We start from the raw sequence: 22,496 nt of genomic DNA on the forward strand, positions 1-22,496 counted from the left end.
CAAGAAGTGCAATTATCGTTTTACTAAAACTAAACTAAAAACACCACCGCACGCACACCGTTGATGCGATGGTCACTCTACAAGTATAAGTGTTTATGGGGTGTAGGGAACTTGATTTCAAGTATTTAGGAGAGAGCTTTACACATATATATACACTTAGATTAGGTTATAGGATCAATTTGAATTTTTTTACCAATTAACCTTAAATATCAAAGAATTTCGTTAGTTGTCACGTTTTAAAACTATCTGGAAAACTAGCATTTCGAGTGCTTAAAACTTGAGATCAATGCAAAACTCGAGCTTTTAATTCTTGAGTTTGGGATTTTTTTCATACACTTACGTGGACAATTTTCCACATGAAACCACGTAGAACTCGAGTTTTAGACACTCAATTTTCCTTTCTTCATTTTCTCCCATGTTCTTTCTTTTCTCCTTATATCTCACCCACAAATTCATCAAATCTGGGCACCAGAGCAACAAACCAAACCCACAGATTCATAATGTCTTGGCATCGGAGCAAAAATCCAAATCCAAAAATCATGATCTTGGCACTAGAGTAGCTCCCTAAGCTTGGGTTTGTTGATCTCGGCATCGGAGCGGCTTGAGTTTGTTGATCTTAGCACTGGAGCGCGCTTGGGTTTAACGTTCTTGTTTGGTATTGTTGCTTGTTTTTTTTTTTTTTTTTTTGGGTTTGTTGTCTTTGGAAGTGGGTTTGGGGTTTTGAAGGTTAGAGAAATCGTTGGGGAACAAGGCGAAGGGAAAATAGAGAAGGAAAAAAACAAAAGTGTCTAAAACTCAAGTTCCACGTGAATTTCAAACTACACCTCGGCTGTGTCAGCACATGAAAATCGAGGGGTGTTTGGCACAATAGTTTTAATATGTTTCTACACATTTTAAACATTACACACATTTTTACACACATTTTCACCCACACGTATATTAAAAACACTTAAACAACTCTCCAAACACCCCGAGTCTTTTAAACTCGAGTTCTACAATAAACTCGAGTCTCTTGTACTCGAGATGCTATTTTACTGTATTGTTCATAATGCATATTAACTAACAATATTCTCCCCCAAATGCATGCTATTTGGAAAATTAGCTTGTAAATAAAAAAAAAATCTTTTCGCGAAACATACGGTACGACTGCGAGGTTCAGTTTGTTTCGTTTTTTTTTTTACTTACATGTCCTTAAAGGACTCATTGCGATTTCTCACTCTACGAAACTCCATCCACTCTCTGATTCTCTCTCCACGCAAGTTCACTTTCCCATACAAACTCTCTTTCTCTCCTCTTTCAGGTTTCAATGATTTATCAAAACTCCCTGTGCTGTTTGGTCACTGAGAAAAAAACCGTACTACTTTTACTTAGAATTGTTTGTTTTTCTTTTTCTTTGGTTGTTGTTGTTGATGTGCAGCTATGGATTCCAATTCATCTTCTACCCTGGTTTTATGTGGAAAATCGACGGCTGAGAATGAAATTGCACTCTCTCTAAAGAGCAATAAGACTCTGAAGCTCCCAGGTGATAGCGAAGTTTCTGTTCTTTTGAAATCGGAGCTGGAAAAGCCACCCGAAGAAAACTCTTTTCGCATCGATTCCTACATGGGTTCCCTTTCAACCAGTCAGTTTGGTAGGTTTCTCATTTGGTCTCCGAGGTTGCCTTCCACGCACGACGTCGTTTCTCAGTAAGTTTCTTGAAACTTTTCGAATAAACTATCTTTTTTTCGTATATAAATTTTAGTTTAGGGACGAAAATATTTTCGCTAAACTTTTATTTTCCTCTATGTTGGAAATTTATTTTGATATATAATTTTGGGTTAGTAATTGTGTGTGTGTGTGTGTGTTTTTTTTTTTTGGTTTCATCAGCAATTTTGGTGAGCTTCCATTTGGTACGGTTTGTGTTGCCGATGTTCAGTTTAAAGGACGAGGTGTGAAACACTACTTGATTAACTTTTTGTGCTTGTTGCTTGCTTGCAATTTGGAAATTATTATTATTGAGCAAACACCACATTTATTTCTTAAAGTTCGCCCAATATAATAATTTCACTCCTGAAATTTGAAAAATGGTGATTTGGTCATTAAAGAATGTAAGATAATCCCAATTGCTCTGTATGCTGACATGAATCATAAGGTGTGATCTGATCAGCTAATTTATAACAAAACAATAATAATAATAATAATAATAATAATGTAAAATACAAAAACTACCTCTAAGACTTGGGCTAATGTTTGATACTACCAAAACTTTTCAAAATTAACCAATTTACTCCCTAATCACAAACGTCACTTAACACTGCTTGAAAATTTCCTTTCTCCTCCTGCTTCCTTTTCCATCCTTGGTTGCTGTTTATCTGCCATGGGCTATACAGACCTCCCTTACACATTAATTGCCATAATGCAGTCACTCCGAGACCTGTGCAATCAAGACAAGTTGTTGGAAGGAAGTAGAGGACTTATAGAGGAGCAGGAACTTTCAAAATGGTGTTAAGTGTTGTTTGTGCTTAGGGTGAAAATTGGATATTTTTGAAAAATCTTTGTTATATCTTTTATCAGCCCAAACCTCAAGGGTGGTATTTTGTATCTTACCCTAATAATTATCTAGGTAGCTTATGCCTGATTCCTTACAATTTACATGGTGTTTAAAAAAAACTAGCGGAGAGAAAAGAAAGAAAAGGGGAGGGGGAAGAGGGAAGAGAAAAGGGTAGCTCAAATTGGTTACCTTAAATAATGCTCATGAAAATTAGTTTAGGGGTAAAAGAGAAAAAGAGTGGTTGTCAAAAGATGCTTCCAGAGAGAGAGAGAGCGAGGAAGAAAAAAAAAAGGCTTTCATTTTTAGTTAGACATTGACCACTTTTCCAAACAAAAAAAGTCAATGCATATCATATACATTCTACTTTAAGTATGGTATTATATTATAGGACCAAATGTTTTTTGATAGATCTATTATAGGACCAAAATTATGGTGTCTCCTTACACTTGGGGGCCTTAGGCAATTGGGTAAATAGCATAATGGTAGAGCTGGCCTCAAGGTGGCTTAAAAAGTATATGCGAGCAGTCCAAGTGTCCAAGTGGAATAAAACTGCCACATGGATTGCATCAATTTTTGCCAACATTAATGTGGTGTGGCAATAGTGAGCCTTCATGGTAGCTACAAGCCACTTTTAATCCATTGGACTCTTGCATGTAATTTTTAAGCCACCTATACTTTTTTTTTTTTTTCTTCTTTATTTTTTGTAAATGTGCCCAATCAAATGATACACACCATTCCAATTAGCATACAAACCCAATTGGATCATTTTAAATCATTTAAGGATCAAACTGCAACCTTTGAAACTCTAGGGACAATTCTGGAAAATTGTGGAAACTTAAGGACTAAATGTAATATTGCCGTTATGTTTTATAATTACTTATGATAAGGAATTTTGTAGGTCGTTCAAAGAATGTGTGGGAATCTCCAAGGGGTTGCCTTATGTTTTCTTTTACAATGCAAATGGAGGATGGGCGAGTCGTGCCTCTGGTGCAATACGTCGTGTCTCTTGCTATTACTGAGGCAATAAAGGATGTTTGTGACAAAAATGTGAGTTTCTGGTTTGTGTATATTGTGTTGTTACCTTTGAAAGGTAACATTGACCAATTTTTCCAATTGAGTTTGTTTTTGGATAGCTTATTTTTTGTCAGCTTATCTTATTATTTAGCTTATTTTTGGTACTATTCATAGTCCCCATTGCACTTTTTGGTACTATTCATGGGCCTACTATACTATTTCAGCTAACTTTTATCTTTATATACAATACTTTCAGCAAAAAGTTTTCAGTTTCAACAAAATAAGCGGATCCTAAATGGACCCTGAATTAAGCTGACATTTCTTCTTTTGATTATTGTCACCTCTAGTATGGAACTGGTAAATATTATGAATTAAAAAAAAAATAGCATTGGAGAAAAATTAATAAAATTGGAATCCTTGAATTTAAGGACTTTTAGATTGACTTGATTTGGAGTTTGAAGTGTCGCAGAGTTAAAGATTAATTTCACTCTTACTTTCTTACATGATATACAGATTGTAGTATACATAAGAGTGGTCATTGATGTTGTCAACTTGTTGGCGTGTGTAATAGTTCAGACCGTCTATATTTTTTTTTCATCTTTGGCTCGGTTGGACTATGCACAGCAGCCATGATTGCAATCTAGCAAACTGAGCAATGAGTGACGTGGAAGGGTACATAGGGTATGCTAATTTTTGGTTGCATTGTTCTATTCAGGGCTTACCATGTATTGATGTTAAGATAAAGTGGCCAAATGATCTTTACTTAAATGGCCTTAAAGTTGGAGGCATTTTGTGCACCTCAACATATAGATCGAAGAAGTTCAAAGTCAGTGCTGGTAATGGAATTTTCCTTGGGCTAAATATGAATGTATTGCAGCCAACCATGCTTCTGTATATGTAACTGAATGAGCTGTTTTCCTTCAAAGCTAAATTAATGGCATATAAAATGTTTGTGCATGATCTATATATTAAATCATTCCATGTTCTTGCAGGTATAGGTTTGAATGTTGATAATGAGAAACCAACAACATGCTTGAATGCAGTTCTCAAAGAACTTTCTGTTGTGGCTTTCCAATTAAGTAGAGAAGAAATACTTGCAGCCTTCTTTGAAAAATTTGAGAAATTTAATGATCTTTTCGTAAATCAAGGTAAATCTATGTTTACATTTTTATACCATTTCACTTTAAATAGTATGACCTTGCAATGATCAATTTGACGTTTCCTTTGTCATGTTGAATTTAATTTTTTCTGTTAAATGTCAGCTTAACTTTGCACTTTGCTGCTTTCTTTGACTTTCATATCTATCAGGCTATAAGAATTCCCATGTACTTGTAGCAAGTCAAATTAATTTATAGAGAAAGGATAAAACGTGAATTATAGGTATGGATCATCAACCAGTTAAATGAAAAGGGGAGTTTGGAATGCACTTTTTTGCCTCAATATCTACTGAGACCTATAAAAACACATCAAATCCATTACATGAATATTTTAGAAATAGAGAACACTGGACTAAAAATACTGTTTCCGAACAAGTCTTTTATATTGGTGAATATACATTGCTGTCACCCACTTTTCATATATGATCAGTTGGATTTAGCTTCAGTAGGCTACTGGTATGTCACTGCGCAGAAGCCTAATATGTTTTTCATGTGATTTTGAAACCTTTTTCATGATTTGTTGATGATGACACCAATCTACCAATTTTTGGGCAGGTAATTGTTGTGCATCAGGGTTTTGTTAGTTTGACAATAAGAAAAGATTTTGTTATGCTTTTAGCAGTGCTTAATAAGCTAGCCTTTAATACTATCCTAATAGAGAGGGTTGAAAGTGAGGTAATTGTTCAATCCTGCATGGGTATGTGAGTTATATGTGAAGCACAGACACGCCATAATGGACACTGTGTCAGTGTTGGCATGGGAAAGTCACCGACAAGGCTGCCTGCATGTCCCATCCATGTCAGTGAAGAAATAAAAAAAATTATGTGGCTCAGATAGGACATTGCCCAGACACAATTGCGACACGGGTGTGCAAAAAATAAAAAATAAAAATAAAAAGATAGATCTGCTTACACGTGGCACAATCTCCATTGCTGATCCCTTCTACTCTTCAGTCTTCAAGCCCTAGAGTTGAGTTCTCTTTCTCTTTCTCTCTATATCTCCCTTTCTCTCTGTCATGACTCACAGCCGCCAGGAAGTGCCAGATCAGTGGCTGGCAATGCTAGTTCGTCCATTGCCACCCATTGATATTGTAGATCTCACCACCCACTGTGATTTTTTATTACTCTCTCTCTCTCTCTAAAAAAATGATGGCTCCCAGGTGGTAGTGGAACTATTTGAGTTGTTTGGTTTGGTTTGGTTAAGTGTTATTTTTATTATTATTATTATTATTATTTTGATAACGACTAGTTATCTTTACTTATCAAAAAAAAAAAAAAATTATTAGGCTAATTACACTTTACCCCCTATGATTTGGGTCACTTTAACATTGCATACTTGTGTTTTGAAAAGTGTCACTTTACCCACCCAAAGTTGCCTCCGTTAACCTTCGTTACTGATCACCATTAAAAAGGGGGGTAAATATGTCTTTTCGATCCTCTTTTATGCCTCTCTCCTCAACCCAGGCCAAAAGACCCCTAATCCCCAATCTCCACTGCCAACCTTCATCCACACTGCCAACCAAATCAACCACCAAGATGCTTAGCTGCCTCCACAAAACTGACTATTACAGAGAGGCCAACCCAGCACAAACCGTGTCTAGCCAATCCCCTAGAGCACACAGCAGTGGGGGGAAAAGGCCTCTAGATATTGAAGGGAGATCACTCCTTATAAACACATCTCCATGTGCTTCCCTAGGCGATGTGGGACTCCAAGATTGCTTCTCCCTTTGGTCCTTCACACTTTGCATCTATGCTATTCCATCATCTCTCTCTTTAGCTCTTTTGAAAATATATGAATCTTCATTCCGGATCCTAGCAATCGGATCGGATCGGATCGGATCTTTGGAGGAACACTTAGAAGAAACAAATCTGCAAAGAGGTTAAACAATCAGATCAAATCTCTCTGTCCACTGCATTCTTCTCCACCATGTGTTTTGCTCTAAGAGGTTCGCATTGATGGCCGCTCCAAGAGGTTAAACAAACTTGCTCTGCACAAGTTCTGGTTTGACCGGCCTTAGCACAAGCTTCTAATTTGAGAATGCTAATTCAAGGTTTGGATACAAATCCACCACCATCTGATGTTGATAATTAGTTGTGTCTTTGGATAGGTAATCCTTTAACTAGTTTATGATTTCTCATCAGCTCTATTATTTTTTTCCCATATCTCTTGGAGTTTTGCTTAACTTTTAATGGATTTGCTACGATTTCGAGTTTAAGGTTTGTTGCTCAGCTTATGACTAGTGGTATCACTTCATAAAAAAATCAAGATCTAAAAGTAATATATGTTTTTTTTAGTGTTCTTAGCCAAAGTATAAAAACTTCCACAATTTTAATAAAACGCTTACTTTTATATCTTGATTTCTATGTTTGTTTTTTGTTTTTTTGTTTTTGTTTTTGTTTTTGACGGTGAAATTGATGAGGTGGGTAATGGCTGCATAATGGAGGCAGCCTCGGGTGGGTAAAATGACTTTTTTCAAAACACAGGTAGGCAACATTAAAATGGCACAAACCATAGGTGGGTGTTTGCTCACTCCCAAGTGCAAGAGATCGTAGCAATATAATTCTCGGAGTACCGAGGTCGAACCACAAGGAGCAGGGTAAATTCAAAGACAATATAATTAAATAACAATTTGGGTGAAGAAGAAAAATACTTTTGCTTGGTGATTGTTAACAAGAATAATAATAATAATAGCCAATTAAAATCAATAATGTAAATACCAGGGCATCAGGGTGTTTCCTTATATCGATATGAAATTCTTTGTGATCTAAGAAAATATATATTTCATAATTGATTGTTCTTATACAATTAAAAACTTATGATTCGGTTGAACTGAGACAATTCAAGAACGCATCATAACCTCGATTAATAATGCAGTTAGAAAAATTTTCAGAAAAACCCATTCACTTTAGAACCTGATTTCTATTTGAAACTATTAGAAATTCATCTAAACAATAAGAAAAACATGATTGAACTTATTGAAAGCATGGAAGAACTAAAACATCAAAAGAAATCTAATTGAACAATCAAATATGTCGTTGATAAAATCCTAGAAAGAATCACATTGAATATTCATACCATATAGAAGAAACATAACCCTAGCCCTAGCAAAGAGTTTAGGTTGCCATTAGAGAAAGGAAAATACAAGGTTTTCTCTGCCCAAAATTCGTTCTACACAGCCTTGCTTTAAAAACCCTAATATAAAAGTGTCCAAAGAAAATAAACTTTTACTATTTTTAATTTCCGTCTAGGTTTACAACAGTCACTTGTGAGTTAATTTCGGCCTTCAAAACTTGAGAATTTCGAAAAACTCAAAACTGAAAAGTTGTAGATATTTAAGTCACGGTTCCAACCCATCTGGCCTTGTGTCAATTGGATTTTTGAGGAGAGAGATACGCCTAAAATATTGATTGGTGCTCAGATCAAATTTTTCCTTTTCAGATTCTGCTTCTTTGATTTCTTTCCTTATTTGAAGCTTCCAATTATGGTAGATGATCCAAGCACTTCAGCTGCACCTTCTTAGACATTTAAGCATGGTCCTTTAGCTCCACTTTAATTCTAGTTTGGCCTCCATTCTCTCACAAATTCTTGTAAACTCATCTTTCTTACATGATTTCCTGAAAATAAAAAATTACACACAATGAATGGCATCTTATTCAAGAAATTATGTAAAGATAAATAATAAGGACTAATGCAAATCATGACTTAATTATACAAATTAAGCATAGTAATAAAGAGATAATGCCCACAAAAATATATAACAAGTATATATTTTAAGGCGTTATCAGTGGTAAAGTGTAATTATCCCTTATTACTAAATTTGGGGGGCATGACCAGGGTTAGTATTTGTATGAAAGGCTCATTTGGTTCGTATGTTTATTATTTTTATCCATGATTGCTTTTTTTTTTTTTTTTTAATTTGATTTTAGATATATTTTCAAAAATTTTTATATGTGTTACATATTTTTAAAACCTAAAATAAGCATAAATTATGCCAAAAATATATAAAATATACCTAAAAATTATTTTTAATTAAATTATTAATTGCCATATCACCTACATGTTGTGTCCTAGTTTTCAAAAAATGATAGTGTCCCATGTAGTGCCGTGTCCCGTGTTGTGTTTGTATCATCGCTTCCTAAAAAAAGGGTATGTTTGATGAAATGCTGTGTCATTCAGTGACTGCTATAGTTTATGTAATAAACTAGATATAATATGTAGAATCATGCCAAATTATTCTTCTATGCATTTTGCAGGATTTCAGACTCTTGAGGAGCTATATTATAAGACATGGCTGCACAGGTGACGTGTCAATCTTAATTCTGTCTTTCAGTGGTTGACAATGGAAGCCTTTTTTGTAGAAGTTTTCAGTTATATTCTTGCAAATAATGCATATTCTTCTGCTTGTATGCATTAGTGGCTATTCGTGAAAGAATTAAGGTTCAGCATTATGGATTGTGTGACCATGCATCTGTAAGGCAGAGAAAATGTCTACTTCCATGTCCAAATTATTCCATTCTCCTCACTTTATTCTTGTAATAAAAAACCATAGAAGTCAATTTTATTTTTTTTAATTAGTCCAAAAAAAAAAATTGTACTTACTCTCAATTCAGAGGTTAAATAAAAGAATAGTAATTACATCAGCTGTCCAACTTGACTCAGTACTAACCCTCCTCCTGGCGTTTGTTGTTGTGTCTTCCTGCGAAACTAAAGTCAAAGAGATCAAGGGCTAATAGAGACAGTCTACTTGACTCAAGTTAAAATCCCTTTACCAACTATTGGGATGGCAAAATGAATCTCATTTACAAATTTTACATCCTATGATGTCTTATTAATTGTTGAAATCATAGGCAATCAATATTTTCCCACAGCCAAAATCCCCTCCCCTCCATTTTTTCTTCTTCTTGGAATTGGCCTCACTATTGCTTCAATGTAAACCTTGCTACTCATTAACTAATCCTTATGAATGCAACAATTGGTCTTGAATGCACATGATTGAAGCATTTTGGCTTTCTCTCTCATCATACCCTCTATTGGTGCTACCTCCATCTTCTTACGTGTGTCACGATTTCTTTTCCTTTATTTTTGTGTGTTTATAATTATCACTATTCATCCATCTGAACTTCATTACTTCCTCATTCCATCACTTTAAAATATCAGGCTTGTTGAAGGACTATAAATAACATATATTATTTATATAGATACAATATTATTTCAAACCTATGGTGTTCACTCCATAATGATTGCTCTTATTATTAGGCCAAGATACCAATTGGTTTTTGGTGTAGACGAGGATTAAATTACAAATGTCTTATTTGACTATAAATAACATGTTATCTCAAAATTCTTTTGTTGGAGGGAGGCAAATTCTTGATTCCATTCACATTGCTAATGAATGCTTGGATAGTAGAATGAAGAGTGGAATTCCAGGTGTGATTGTCAAATTGGATATTGAGAAGGCTTATGATTATGTGACTTGGGATGCCTTGTTTTATCTCATGGAGAGGATGGGTTTTGGAGAGAAGTGGAGGAGGTGGATGAAGTTATGTGTTTTTACTGTCCGTTTTTCAGTTCTTGTCAATGGCTCTCCAGTGGGATTTTTTGGTAGTACTTGGGGCCTTTGCCAAGGGGACTCCTTGTCTCCTCTTCTTTTCCTATTGGTGATGGAAGTTTTGAGTAGGTTGTTGAACAAAGAACAGAAGAGGGAGGCTTTCTTAGGGGTTTCCAAGCAAATTCCCATTCTCAAGGAGGTTCGTGCATTTCTCATCTTCTTTTTGCTGATGACACTATCATTTTTTGTGATGCAACCAAGGAACAACTCTTATATATTCGGATGGTGATGATTTTCTTTAAGGCTATCACAAGCTTGAAAGTTGATATTGGTAAGAGTGAGATTGTTCCAATGGGGGTGATAGGGAGTTTGAATTCTCTATCTAGTGTCTTAAGGTGCAATGTTGGTAAGCTACCCATGACGTACTTGGATATGCCTCTTGGAGCTCATTTTAAGGATCCATCAATTTGGAATCCTATTATAGAAAAAATGGAGAAGAAGCTTTTTGGTTGGAAATGTTTATATTTGTCAAAAGGGAGAAGATTAACTTTACTGAAAAGTACCCTTTCAAGCCTTCCCACCTATTTCTTATCCTTGTTTTCTATCCCTCAAGTTGTGGCGGATAGATTAGGAAGGATCTAGAGAAATTTCCTATGGGGGAGTTCTGAGGAAGCTTTTAAATATCCACTTGTTGCTTTGAATAAGGTGTGTTATCCACTTGTTGCTTGAAATAAGGTGTGTTGGCTAGTGGAGAATGAAGGTTTGGGGATTCAGAGGATTGGTTTGTTTAATCAAGCCTTGCTTGGAAAATAGTTATGGTGGTTGGAAAGTGAAACCAATCATTTATGGCATCAGGTAATAGCTACCAAGTATGGAATGCCTAGTGGAGGTTGGTGCACTAGAGTTAGTAGAGGTGCTTAGGGATGTGGAATGTGGAAGAATATTAGGAAAGGTGTTGAGAGTTTCTTTGGTCATGTGTTACAATGTGGTGGGAGAGGGTTTTTGTATTCGATTCTGGTATGTTCTTTGGTGTAGGTAGATTCCCTTAAAGGATCTTTACCCTGATCTTTTCTCTCGTGCTGTGGGAAAAGAAGTTTTGATTTTTGAGTTGATTACTATTTCATCAAATGGTGATAGTAGGAGTTGGAATATTCAATTCCAAAGGGTTCCTGATGATTGGGAGGAGGAGAGAGTGTTTTCTTTTTATGAGCATGTTTATTCCAAAATTTTTTTTTTTAAGCAACGTAAGAATATTATTAATAAAAAAAGAGTGCCAAACCGAGTACATTGGGATGTACTATGAGGGCACAAATCAGGAAACAAAAGTACAACGGTCAAGAAAAATAGGAAAGGAAGAACAAGAAAAATGAGAAAAGACCACACTCCATTCAAAGAGAGTGTGCAAGAAAAAAGACTTAATCTCTACCAAATAACGTTTACAACCCTCAAAGCTTCTAGCATTCCTTTCACACCAAATGCACCAAATCAAACAATGAGGCACTAATTTCCATCCATCATTGTGACGATGTCGCGCAAACTTTCCTTGCCAAGCCTCAAACAACTCAAGAACAGTATGAGGCATAACCCATTGAATACCAAACAAGCAAAAAACCAAAGACCACAACTCCCAAGCTATGGAGCAATGAAGTAAAAAATGATCCACCGACTCCCCACAACTTATACACATATAGCACCAGTCAAGCATTATCACACGTCTTTTACGAATGTTGTCTTGTTAAGATCTTACCTGAGGAAGCAGACCAAGAAAAGAAAGCCACCCTTGGAGGAACCTTTGAGTGCCATATCATTCTCCATGGGAAGGAAATAAGGTTAGGAGGATAGGAGCTATAATATCCTCTAACCTCAAAGCCTCTATTCCTTGTAGGCTTCCAACACACCTTATCTGGGCCAAACCCCCACACTTTCGAATAATAGACCAACCCCATAAACCGATCAAAGGCTTCTTCTTCCCAATCTTGTGGTAGACGATGAACTTGCACATTTCAGTGAACCCTTCCAGTAGACCAACCCATAACTTCAACCACCGAGGAATCCTTTGACCTACTAAGACAATAAAGCTCCGAAAATGCCTCTTGGAAAGTACAATCCCCGCACCACACATGCTTCCAAAATTTCACTCTAGTACCATCCCCCACATCATATACAAGGAGTTTAGAGAAGTTCAACCAGACACTTCTAATGTATCTCCATAGGCTGACCCCATACGGACTTGTCACCTTCTTCGTACATCAACCACCCTAAATATTCCCATATTTTGCCTCTATAACCCTCCTCCATAAAGCATCAGTCTCCACGCCATACCTCCTCAACCGTTTTCCTAGCAAGGCAGAATTAAAGCTTCCCAACTGTTTTATACCCAACCCCCTAACTTGCAAAGGCTTACAAACCTTGGCCCAATTAACTAAATGTATTTTAGGTTCACCACCAATCCCATTTCACGGAAACTCTCTCTGTAATTTCTCCATACACTTAGCCACCTTACCCGGTAAAGGAAGAAGGGAAAGGAAATATGTAGGTAAAGATGAGAGTGAGCTTTTAATGAATGTCACCTTACCCCCTTTAGATAAATACATTCTCTTCTAACCTGCTAATCTCCTCTCCATTCTCTCTAGGATAGGATTCCAAACAGATAAGTCTTTAAACCTTGCACCTAATGGAAGACCGAAATATTTCAAGGGCAGAGAAGAATACCCACACCCCAACAGACCAACCAAAGCCTCCAAATTGTGCACCCCACCAACTGATACCAACTCAGATTTTCCCAAATTAATGCGAAGCCCTGATACCTCCTCAAATCTGGTAAGAATCGCCCTTAAATTAGCAATCTGAGAAGGATCAACATCACAAAAAATCAGCATGTCATCTGCAAATAAAAGGTGAGACACCATCACTAATGGACTAGCCGTGTTACCCACCGAAAAGCCTGAGAATTGCCCAGCGGAGGCAGCCACATCCAACATACGACTTAATGCCTCCATCACAATATCAAACAACAATGGAGATAATGGATTCCCTTGCCGAAGCCCCCTAGAACTTCCAAAGAAATCAGATGGGCAACCATTAATCAGAATGAAAAACTTTATAGTTGAAATGCAATACCTTATCCATTTTCTCCATTTCTCTGAGAAACCACAACGCTGAAGCATATAATTAAAAAATCCCAACTCACATGATCACACACCTTCTCCACATCCAATTTACACAGCACACCCAGAACTCCTGACTTCAATCTACTATCAATACATTTAGAAGCAATCAAAACGAAATCCAAAATTTATCTACCCTTCACAAAAGCATTTTGTGAATCCGAAATAAGCCAATGCACCACCCTACGAAGCCGATTAGCCAACACCTTAGAAATAATCTTATAAATCCCATTAACTAAGCTAATAGGCCAAAAGTCCTTGACCTCCATAGCATCCACTTTCTTGGGAATAAGGGCAAGGAACGAAGCATTAAGACTCTTCCCAAACACGAAAATTGTGGAATACAACCATAATCTCTGTTTTCGAAACACACCAGAAAGACTGGAAGAATGTCATGGAAAAGCCATCCGGGCCAGGAGCCTTATCACCATTAAAATCATTGATCACCCCAAACACCTCTTCCTCCTCAAAAGGCCTTTCTAACCAACTTGCATCTTCCACCGAGATACTAGAAAAGTCCACATCATCTAAGACCGGTCTATGAGCCACATCCTCAAAATAAAGCTACCTATAGAACCAAGAGATACAGTCTGCTATAGTTGTCGGATCCGAAGATAATTCCCCATCCACCATAAGTCAATCAATAGAATTAACCCTCCTATGAGAGTTGGCTATACGCTAGAAAAATTTAGTATTCCTGTCTCCTTCCCTAACACAGAGAACTCTAGATTTCTGCCTCCAACATATTTCCTCCAATAGAGTAGCTTTTTCTAACTCATCTCGAATTCTTCCCACTTCTACTATTTCCTCCTCTGATAATCCCCTACTCACCTCCATATTCTCTAGAACATTCAGGTCCTTTCACAATTTTTTAATCCGATCCTCAACATGACCAAACACCTCCACCTTCCATCTTTTCAAATCATTTTTTAGGAGCTTTAATTTATCGGCTAGAATAAAACTCGGTGCACCATGAATCTGATAGGAATCCCACCAAGACCGAACCCTATCCACAAAACCCTCATCCTTAAGCCACATATTCTCGAATCTAAACGGCATACTTCCTCTCTGAAAAGATCTACTTTCAAGGACAATTGGAAAATGATCTGAGCACAATCTAGACATCCGTCTTTGAGAAACTGTTGGAAACTTATCCTCCCAATCTGCAGAAAACAAGAATTTGTCTAGCCTAGCCTTTGAAGCAACTTCTCTAGAATTTGACCAAGTAAAGGTACCCCCTTGTAATGGCAGATCAATGAGACCTTGTTTCAAAATAAAATTGGAAAACTCCCGCATAGCAGCAGTGAAAGAATTAGACCCCAATCGTTCGGAAGGGAACCTAACCACATTAAAGTAACCACCCACACACCATGGGACACTCCACCAGCTATTCAAGCCACAAAGTTCCTCCCATAAAAACCTCCTATCTCGGGGTAAATTAGGACCATAAACACCAGTGAATGCCCAAACAAACTGATTTGACACACTTGTAAACTTACAAGAAACTGAAAATCTCCCTACCGCTTCCTCCAATTTATTCACTACTCGAGTGTCCCACATCACTAACACTCCTCCAGAAGCTCCACAAGAACCTAAGTAAGACCAATCAACATGTTGGCCACCCCACAAGCTATGAATTGCTGCTCTATTAATCAGCCCCATTTTGCTTTTTTGAAGACAAACCACATCTGACCCCCATTTCCTAATCAAATTTCTAACCCTGAGCCTTTTATCCTGCTCATTCAACTCTCTAACGTTCCAAGAAATAATCTTCACACTCATTGATAAGGCACAATAGCCCGCTCAGTACTTGCACTCCTTGCTTTATTTGAATCATACTCAACATTCAAGGATGACAACAAATTCTTCAACTCCTGTTGACCTTTCTGGCCTGACTTGACCAACTTCGTTTGATCACCCACCACAAGTTTCTGTTTATATTTCTTTCTGGCCTCTATAGCTAATAACAATCTTGTAAACTGCTCCTCAAAACCTTCCAACGAAGCGCCCACAGATTTCTTAAAAGCTTTTATTCTATTGATTACCCATTGTGATAGTTAACAATTATCCACACTCTCCTTACACCCAATCTCCTTCACATGATTAGGCACCAACTCCAGAGGACCTGCAGTGGCCAAAGGTCCTTCCCACATCTCATTCTTTGACCCAAGAACCACAGCCAAAGACTCTATTAGCCCCTCACCCTCATTTGCCCAACTAACCCTCTACCCTTCATTAGTGATATAAGCATTACCTGGTACACACTCTCCCTCCAAGCTTAAGCAGACTGACATACAATCCGGAGATCGATATAGTGACAGTGAGAGCACTAATTGCCTTCTATCACGCAATTGTAGTATCCAGTCTTTAGAATTACCCCAAGACTTATCCAAATCTCCGACCAAATCCCTAATAGTTGGGCCATGTAGATGAGCTCCCTCAAAATCAAACTCGTTATTTGTAGTAACCGATCCTTCCAAACCCGGAAAATCCTCATCCCCAACATTCGAAGCCACTGGAGAAGACAGACACCAGCGCCGACACTATCGGGTCAGTTGAGGTCATTACTGGTTTCGATATAGTGGCCGAGGACACCACCAACACCAACCTCGACCCACTTGGAGCACTGATCGCCGATATCGGTTCGTGGGATGCTTGGGCCACCACCGTTGGTCCTGTCGGCGCAGTGGGTGGCTGAGCGAGTCGAGTCGAGCTATGCTGACCACCCTCACCTGCCACGTCCGTCGCTGCTAAGGAAGAGATCGTGTCCAAAGTTGCCTTCGGCGACATCACAAGCTGCTCCAATGTGGTGGGTGAAACCATTGAGCTCTCAATATCCTTCGTGGCAGCGAGTTCACTTCTACCTGAACTTGGAACATTCTGGTAAGAAGGCTTCAGTGTATTTAGTCCACTAAAGGAACTCTCGCCAGCCTCAAAATAAATTGGGCTTGATAGACCCAGGCCCAAAATGGGTTTTTTATTTCCCATCAAAGTTTGGGCTTTCTGCTTGGATTGGCCCAGTCCCACTAATTTATTCTAGGCATTATTACTTGCTGCCCATTTGTCAGCTTGCTTATCACCCTTAACACCATCCCAAGATACCTGCCTCTTTCCAAATTCATTCACATTCACAATCAGCCCTCTCCCTAGCCAACGTGCCTTCCTACTATCACGCAGCTTTCCAAACTCAACAATTTTTGAATTCAAATTGTACTTCAAACGAATATTGAGATTTTCCTTCCAGGATTTTCTCCTCAATTTTATTCTTACCATTAATACCACCTTCTTCATCCTCACCACCACCCACGGCTGTCTGGGGAAAACTTCCGGCCTGAGTTTCAGAAACTACTCCCTGTGTGCCAAAAATTTTCACTCGGAAGCTCCACAATATTCTTCACAATACCATCCTTAACCTTTTCTTTGGTGAAGGGCTGCTGAATATGCTTCAACCTTGCCTGCACTAGTGCTTTGGCAGCTTCCACAAAAGCTTCCACATAGGACATGGCAGGACGATATTTTGGGATTTGCTTAGACCTGTACGGTACAAACTTCAATCCTCCCAACGCATATTGAGTTAGACCCCCATTGCAAAGTGTAAGCCGTATCACATTTCCTGAACGTGAAAAATTGCTTAGGATTAACCCCAATCATGGTGTGTTCCAGGTTCCGCATTATCCAAAGCGTTGCACTCTCGCCCATAAACACCGATTGCATGTAGTATTTTCTTTGTTCAAAAATCTTAAGGGAGAAAAAATTCCCTCCTTCCTCAACCACCAACTGAAACAATTTAGATTCAATAAAGAAACTTCGAAATCCCCCCATACTGATCCTTGGAAATGTAATCTAAAACAGGATTTCTAGCTAATTCGAGGTAGCCGGGCCTCCTAAGCCATTCCTTGACTAGAAATCTCTTGGTTTCAAAATCAGATGGTGGGTTTACTGATCATAAGCAAGGAATTAGCAACAGACTATCGACATGTCTACATGATATATCACATGCAACAAATGCTTCACTTCACAGAAAGGGAAAATGAAAGTGTAAAACCATAAGCACCTAATAAAAGACAAAAAAAATGCTTGACCGTCCATTCAATATTTTCCATTAATCAGTTTGACAATTTTTATTAACGTGGCTTTGAAGAAGGATTCTTTTGATAGACAACACAGACATTCCAAAATTCCTAGGGGTGAGGGAATTGATAGTTTGTTTTGGACGTTAACCCTGAATGGTGTTCTTGATGTGCGCTCTTTCTATAATTCCTTATCTACTCCTCCTACCTTTCCTTTCCCTTGGAAGTGTATTTGGAGTATTAAGGTACCTAGAAGAGTCTCTTTCTTTTTATGGACCGTAACTCGGGATAGTATTCTTACTATTGACAACCTTGTAAAAAGGAACCTGTCTTTGGTTAATTGGTGTTTCTTGTGCCGTTGCAATGAAGAAAGAGTGGATCATCTTTTAATTCATTATAAGTTCGCACACGCCTTTTGGAGTGAAGTGTTTTTGATGTTTGGTTTGCAGTGGGTGATGTGATGCCAAGGACGTTTATTTCTCTTCTTTTTGCATGGGGAGAATTTTCTGGGTTTACACTATTCTTCGATCTGGAATATGGTGCAGCCTGTTTGTTGTGGTTGATTTGGAAGGAACGTAATACCCGCATTTTTGAGGATGTTGAGAAATCTACTGATTTTTTTTAAGTGTTTGCTAGTTGAGACTTTTTTTGGGTGGTCAAGTATTTGGGGTTTTACACAATGTATTTCCCTTTTTGATTTCGTGCAATCTATTTGTGTTTCTATTTGATTTATTTGTATTTGTTCCTAATGCTTTGTTCATCATCATGAGCATGTTGTACTTATTTTAATGAAAATATCTATTACCTATCAAAAATAATAAATCTTGTGCATGTATATTTGCCTTAATGATTCAGTTACAGACGCATGATTTTTCTCTTTTGTTATGTGCATGCAGTGGGCAAAGAGTAATTGTACAGGAAAAGAACGAGGACCAAATGGTTGAAAATGTAGTAACTATTCAGGTAGGATGAAATTTAAAGGCTTCCTACTTGCTAGATAAGGTGCCGAATGAATGTATATTATTTCTTTAAAATAAAAATAAAAATTATTTAAAAAAAAAAAACATATATTCACTTGCTTATTTTGTAAAGCTAGGGGAACATCTTCATACTTGGGACTTCATGGTTAAGATTCTGATTTAAGCGAAAAACTTATCCAATTCATTGCAATTTACTAGTAGTGATCAGAATCTTTAGCACGGTTGTTAAGATCTAGATTTAAATCATAAATTATACAATTTCACAATTTCAACTCTATCAAACAATCCAGATTGCTTTAAAAATTGTGAAGTTGCGATCATAATTGGATCTAATGTAAAATCAGTAAAACCTAGATTTTTAATTAAGGTCTTACTGATTCTACAACTTTGTGGAAATTGGGATGTTTAATAAAATTGGAATTCTAGATTTTATTGATTCTACAATCTGTTGTAAATTGGGATATTTTATACAATCAGCCAATCAAATTGCATACAGGCACCACGCCAAAAATAGACAAAATATAAAAGAATGACTGACCACAACATACAGCAAAATACTTTTTAACAAAAACATTTAATTACATATAAAATTTGTGTGACTTGCAATATTGTCTGTAAGTTTTGATGTACGTGCTTATGGAAAATATAGATATTTTTATTAAGATGTTTCTTTTTCCATAATACTTTAGCTTGGATTTTTACAAATTTAAAATGCTACTTACACTTTAAACAGAATGCAAGGATTTAAATCTTGATCTTTTCATTTACTGTAAATGCAAACTCTACTTTTTGAGCTACATTGCAAACTTGTAGAATTTCGTAATGTATGCCTGTACTTTTTATAGTTATTTTTCATTTTGTTAAATCACACTATTTTTTTATCCAATCTTGGACACCCTTCTATAATTCTATATAGGATCTTGACTTTAACAACCTTGATCTTCAGCTATATCCTATTAAAGAACACATGGAGATGTAAATGAGGGTGCCAATGATCTGGCTAAAAATTAGATAGCAGTATCAAATTTTTTTTTTTTAATAATTCAATAGTGACTGTTGGGGAGGGGGGATTCAAACTGTAGGCATCTCCATAGGAAACACTAATTTTCAAGTATAATCAATGCCATACTTTGTGCGATTTCATTTCAATGGGAATTGTTCAATTGTTCAGAGTATGACATATGAGTTGCTGATCCTAGAAAATTGTGTTTTTTATATTTAATTCTATCTTTGTAGGGTTTGACATCCTCAGGATATTTGTTAGCTATTGGTGATGACAATCAAATGTATGAGCTTCATCCTGATGGCAATAGGTAAATCATTTAGATGGTATTTTCATGTTGGATAAAATAATATTGCCAAAAGTTGTCGAGATTTTTCATAATTATGGAAATATGCTACAAAGTATATGTAGGTCGGTACGGTATATTATCTTATATGGTTATTTGCAAATTACACTAAGAAAACCATTAACTCTATAAAAGAATGTGATAATCAAACATGCCTGAGGTCTATTACGGTTTGACAATGTGGACTCCTCTAAGTTGGGTAGACAGAAACACCACGAAGAACTACGAAGACACCAGGTTAGTGTCCCAGTAAAAGAGACCAAATGCATAAAGGTTTCCTTTTCAATTAAAACCAATGCCCTGTCAAAATTATCATAAACGGTTTCTTCCTTTTTCTTTTTCTTTTTTTTGATAGAATAAACCGTTTCGTCCTTAAAGCAACCATTCCTTTTGAATCCCGTTTTAAGCATGAAAAGGCTTAAACGTGTTTGCTCATCACAGTTCCTTTCATGTCACAATGCATAAAGTTTGTCCTCATAATACTCTCATAGAGCCTAACCTAACTAACGTACTACAGATGTTTTGGGGATTTTAATTCTTAAATTTTGCTCCGACTTTTTCTGGTCTTTCTCTTTTGGTTTTGCTAGATCATTGTAATTTGGTCTCTTGTTGATGATGCCCTTCTAGTACATTTCTTGTGTACTTGTGCTGTTTTATTTTCTTAATAAAATTTTTTATATTACTTATCAGAAAAAAAAAAACTTAAATTTTGCTATTGGCCTCTCATAGCCTTCCATTGTTGTATAACTTTATATATATATATATATATATATATATATATATATATATATATAGGTAATAATAATTTTACTGAAATGAGACTACTTCGTGTAAAAAGACACAAAGTAGCTAAAGAATTACAATTGAAAAAATATTTACAAATATTAGGTCCCCTACACTGCCACCCACATAATAAATCAAGAACCTTCTCCGATAATACCCACTAAATCCCAAACATCCTGAATCTAAAACTCCACAGCTCAAATGCTGCACTACAATGGATCAAAAGGAGGTCCATAGATGTAGGCATCCGTGTCCAAACAGTCAAAACATCATACCTTTCTTCTTCTGAAAGGTGCTGCAGGAGCAAAATATAGGTCCCCAATTACACAGACCTATGGATGTAGATGCAAGAAGATAGCACAACCACTGACCTTGTGAATGGAGCCTGCTATCGGTTGGGTCTAAGGCATATTCAATTAATGTCTAGGATTTTTTTTATTTACATTATGTAATTGGTTAAACCTTTTGTTTTTTCCTGCTTGGTTTAGGATTTTATTCCTTTTCCTATGTTAGTAGAATTACTTTCATTGGTTAGAATCATTTCCCAACCTTACCAGGATAATTAGTTTGGAACTCTATATTAAAGAACTTAGAGTTCACCATTATAGAATAGTTTGAAATTTTACCTTCAATAGTTTGGTGTTGATTCCAGATGACCTTAGGTGCTGATTCCAATCAAGAGTAAGTACTAATTTCTATGTTTATTATTAATTTTTCTGCTCTTGTTGATTTTTAATCCCTTTGAGAATTTAAGCTGCATCAAAAAGCCCTCTGAGCGTGGTGTTGAGTAAGTCCTTTAACAACTTGTTAATACGCTCTTTGCTACTTTTCGAATAAGTTTACGACTGTTGAAAAAATTGTGCTTCTATACCCTCTAATATCATGTTTAAAATATAAACATTACTGGAATTCCCTGTGACTGTTTTTTTTTTTGGGGGGGGGGGGGTTGGGGGGGATAAGTAATAAAAGATATATTAAATAAGAGGGGAAAAAAAACAGTCACCTAAGTATACAGGAAGTATACATCAGGGACAGAGACAATTAAGCGCTAAAATTACTGTAGTCCATTATAACATGAACTGAAAAGAAAAAAAGTATGTTAAAGATGTTATTGTTCTAGAAGTACGTTACATAAAAATCTAATTATGATAGAAATATAAGTAATCATGATTTTCTTACATTGTGGCTGCAGTTTGGACTTCTTCAAAGGGCTGATTAGAAGAAAACTTGACTGAAGATTCCTATGCACCTTTAACCAGCGGCAACTATCACATTGCATCATGTGCATACCGATGATGATCATTGTCCTTACTTTTCTTTATGTCCACTCACTTGTTCAATTCATTTATTACTATGGTACTGGCTTCTTTTCTTTTTTATGAGACCTCGTCCAACTTAGTTTTTATTATAATTTTGGTAAGTTACACATGTACCGGCTGGTTCTTGAATCCACAACCTCACATCTATCGTACTCTTATGAAGAGAGGAGGTGCCATAGCTCAATGGGTAGGACAAATTTCATAAATTACAACCATTTTACAATGTTTCATACGGTTTTGATGTCATATGATAAGAGGTTGGGTCATGGTTATTTCAGATGATCATTCATTTGTAGGAATTTTTGTCTCTGTTGCCAGCTATGAAAGAAATTCTTTGAATAAATTGTCCAATGATTGGTTAGGTGCTATAGCAATTAGGTTATACTTATATTTCAAGAGGTACTCAAATAGATGCCTAATTTTGTTGTGCTGACAATGATTGAGATTTATGACCTAGGCGTCATAATAATTTGTTTCTAGGGTTTTGTCATTATGTTGCAAACAGAAGTTGTATTATTTTTGTCACTGTTGAATGATTAAAACATGCAAATATAAAGATTCCTTTTCTGATGAGCTGAC

The 22,496-nt window shown here is 36.6% G+C and overlaps 1 protein-coding gene across 1 annotated transcript; it reads left to right on the forward strand.

Annotated features, from left to right (window-relative positions):
• The first annotated feature begins 1,139 nt into the window (after nt 1-1,139).
• On the forward strand, nt 1,140-22,226 carry LOC142619953 (biotin--protein ligase 2-like). The gene is made up of 10 exons (XM_075793359.1): nt 1,140-1,300; nt 1,418-1,685; nt 1,867-1,928; nt 3,429-3,577; nt 4,260-4,380; nt 4,537-4,692; nt 8,955-9,000; nt 18,383-18,449; nt 19,703-19,779; nt 21,791-22,226. Exons 1-10 carry the CDS (start codon nt 1,186-1,188, stop codon nt 21,831-21,833), a joined length of 1,104 nt encoding a protein of 367 aa, XP_075649474.1. The 5' UTR covers nt 1,140-1,185; the 3' UTR covers nt 21,834-22,226.
• The last annotated feature ends 270 nt before the right edge of the window (nt 22,227-22,496 follow it).

This window comes from Castanea sativa, chromosome 12 (genome assembly GCF_040712315.1).
Source record: "Castanea sativa cultivar Marrone di Chiusa Pesio chromosome 12, ASM4071231v1".
Taxonomy (NCBI): domain Eukaryota; kingdom Viridiplantae; phylum Streptophyta; class Magnoliopsida; order Fagales; family Fagaceae; genus Castanea; species Castanea sativa.

Excerpts from the sequence above, each read along its gene's own strand:
- LOC142619953 (XM_075793359.1), top strand. The coding sequence starts at position 1,186 with ATGTCCTTAAAGGACTCATTGCGATTTCTCACTCTACGAAACTCCATC. Across the intron at positions 1,301-1,417 it reads CTCTTTCTCTCCTCTTTCAG|CTATGGATTCCAATTCATCT; the intron begins GTTTCAATGATT and ends GTTGATGTGCAG. Across the intron at positions 3,578-4,259 it reads AGGATGTTTGTGACAAAAAT|GGCTTACCATGTATTGATGT; the intron begins GTGAGTTTCTGG and ends TGTTCTATTCAG.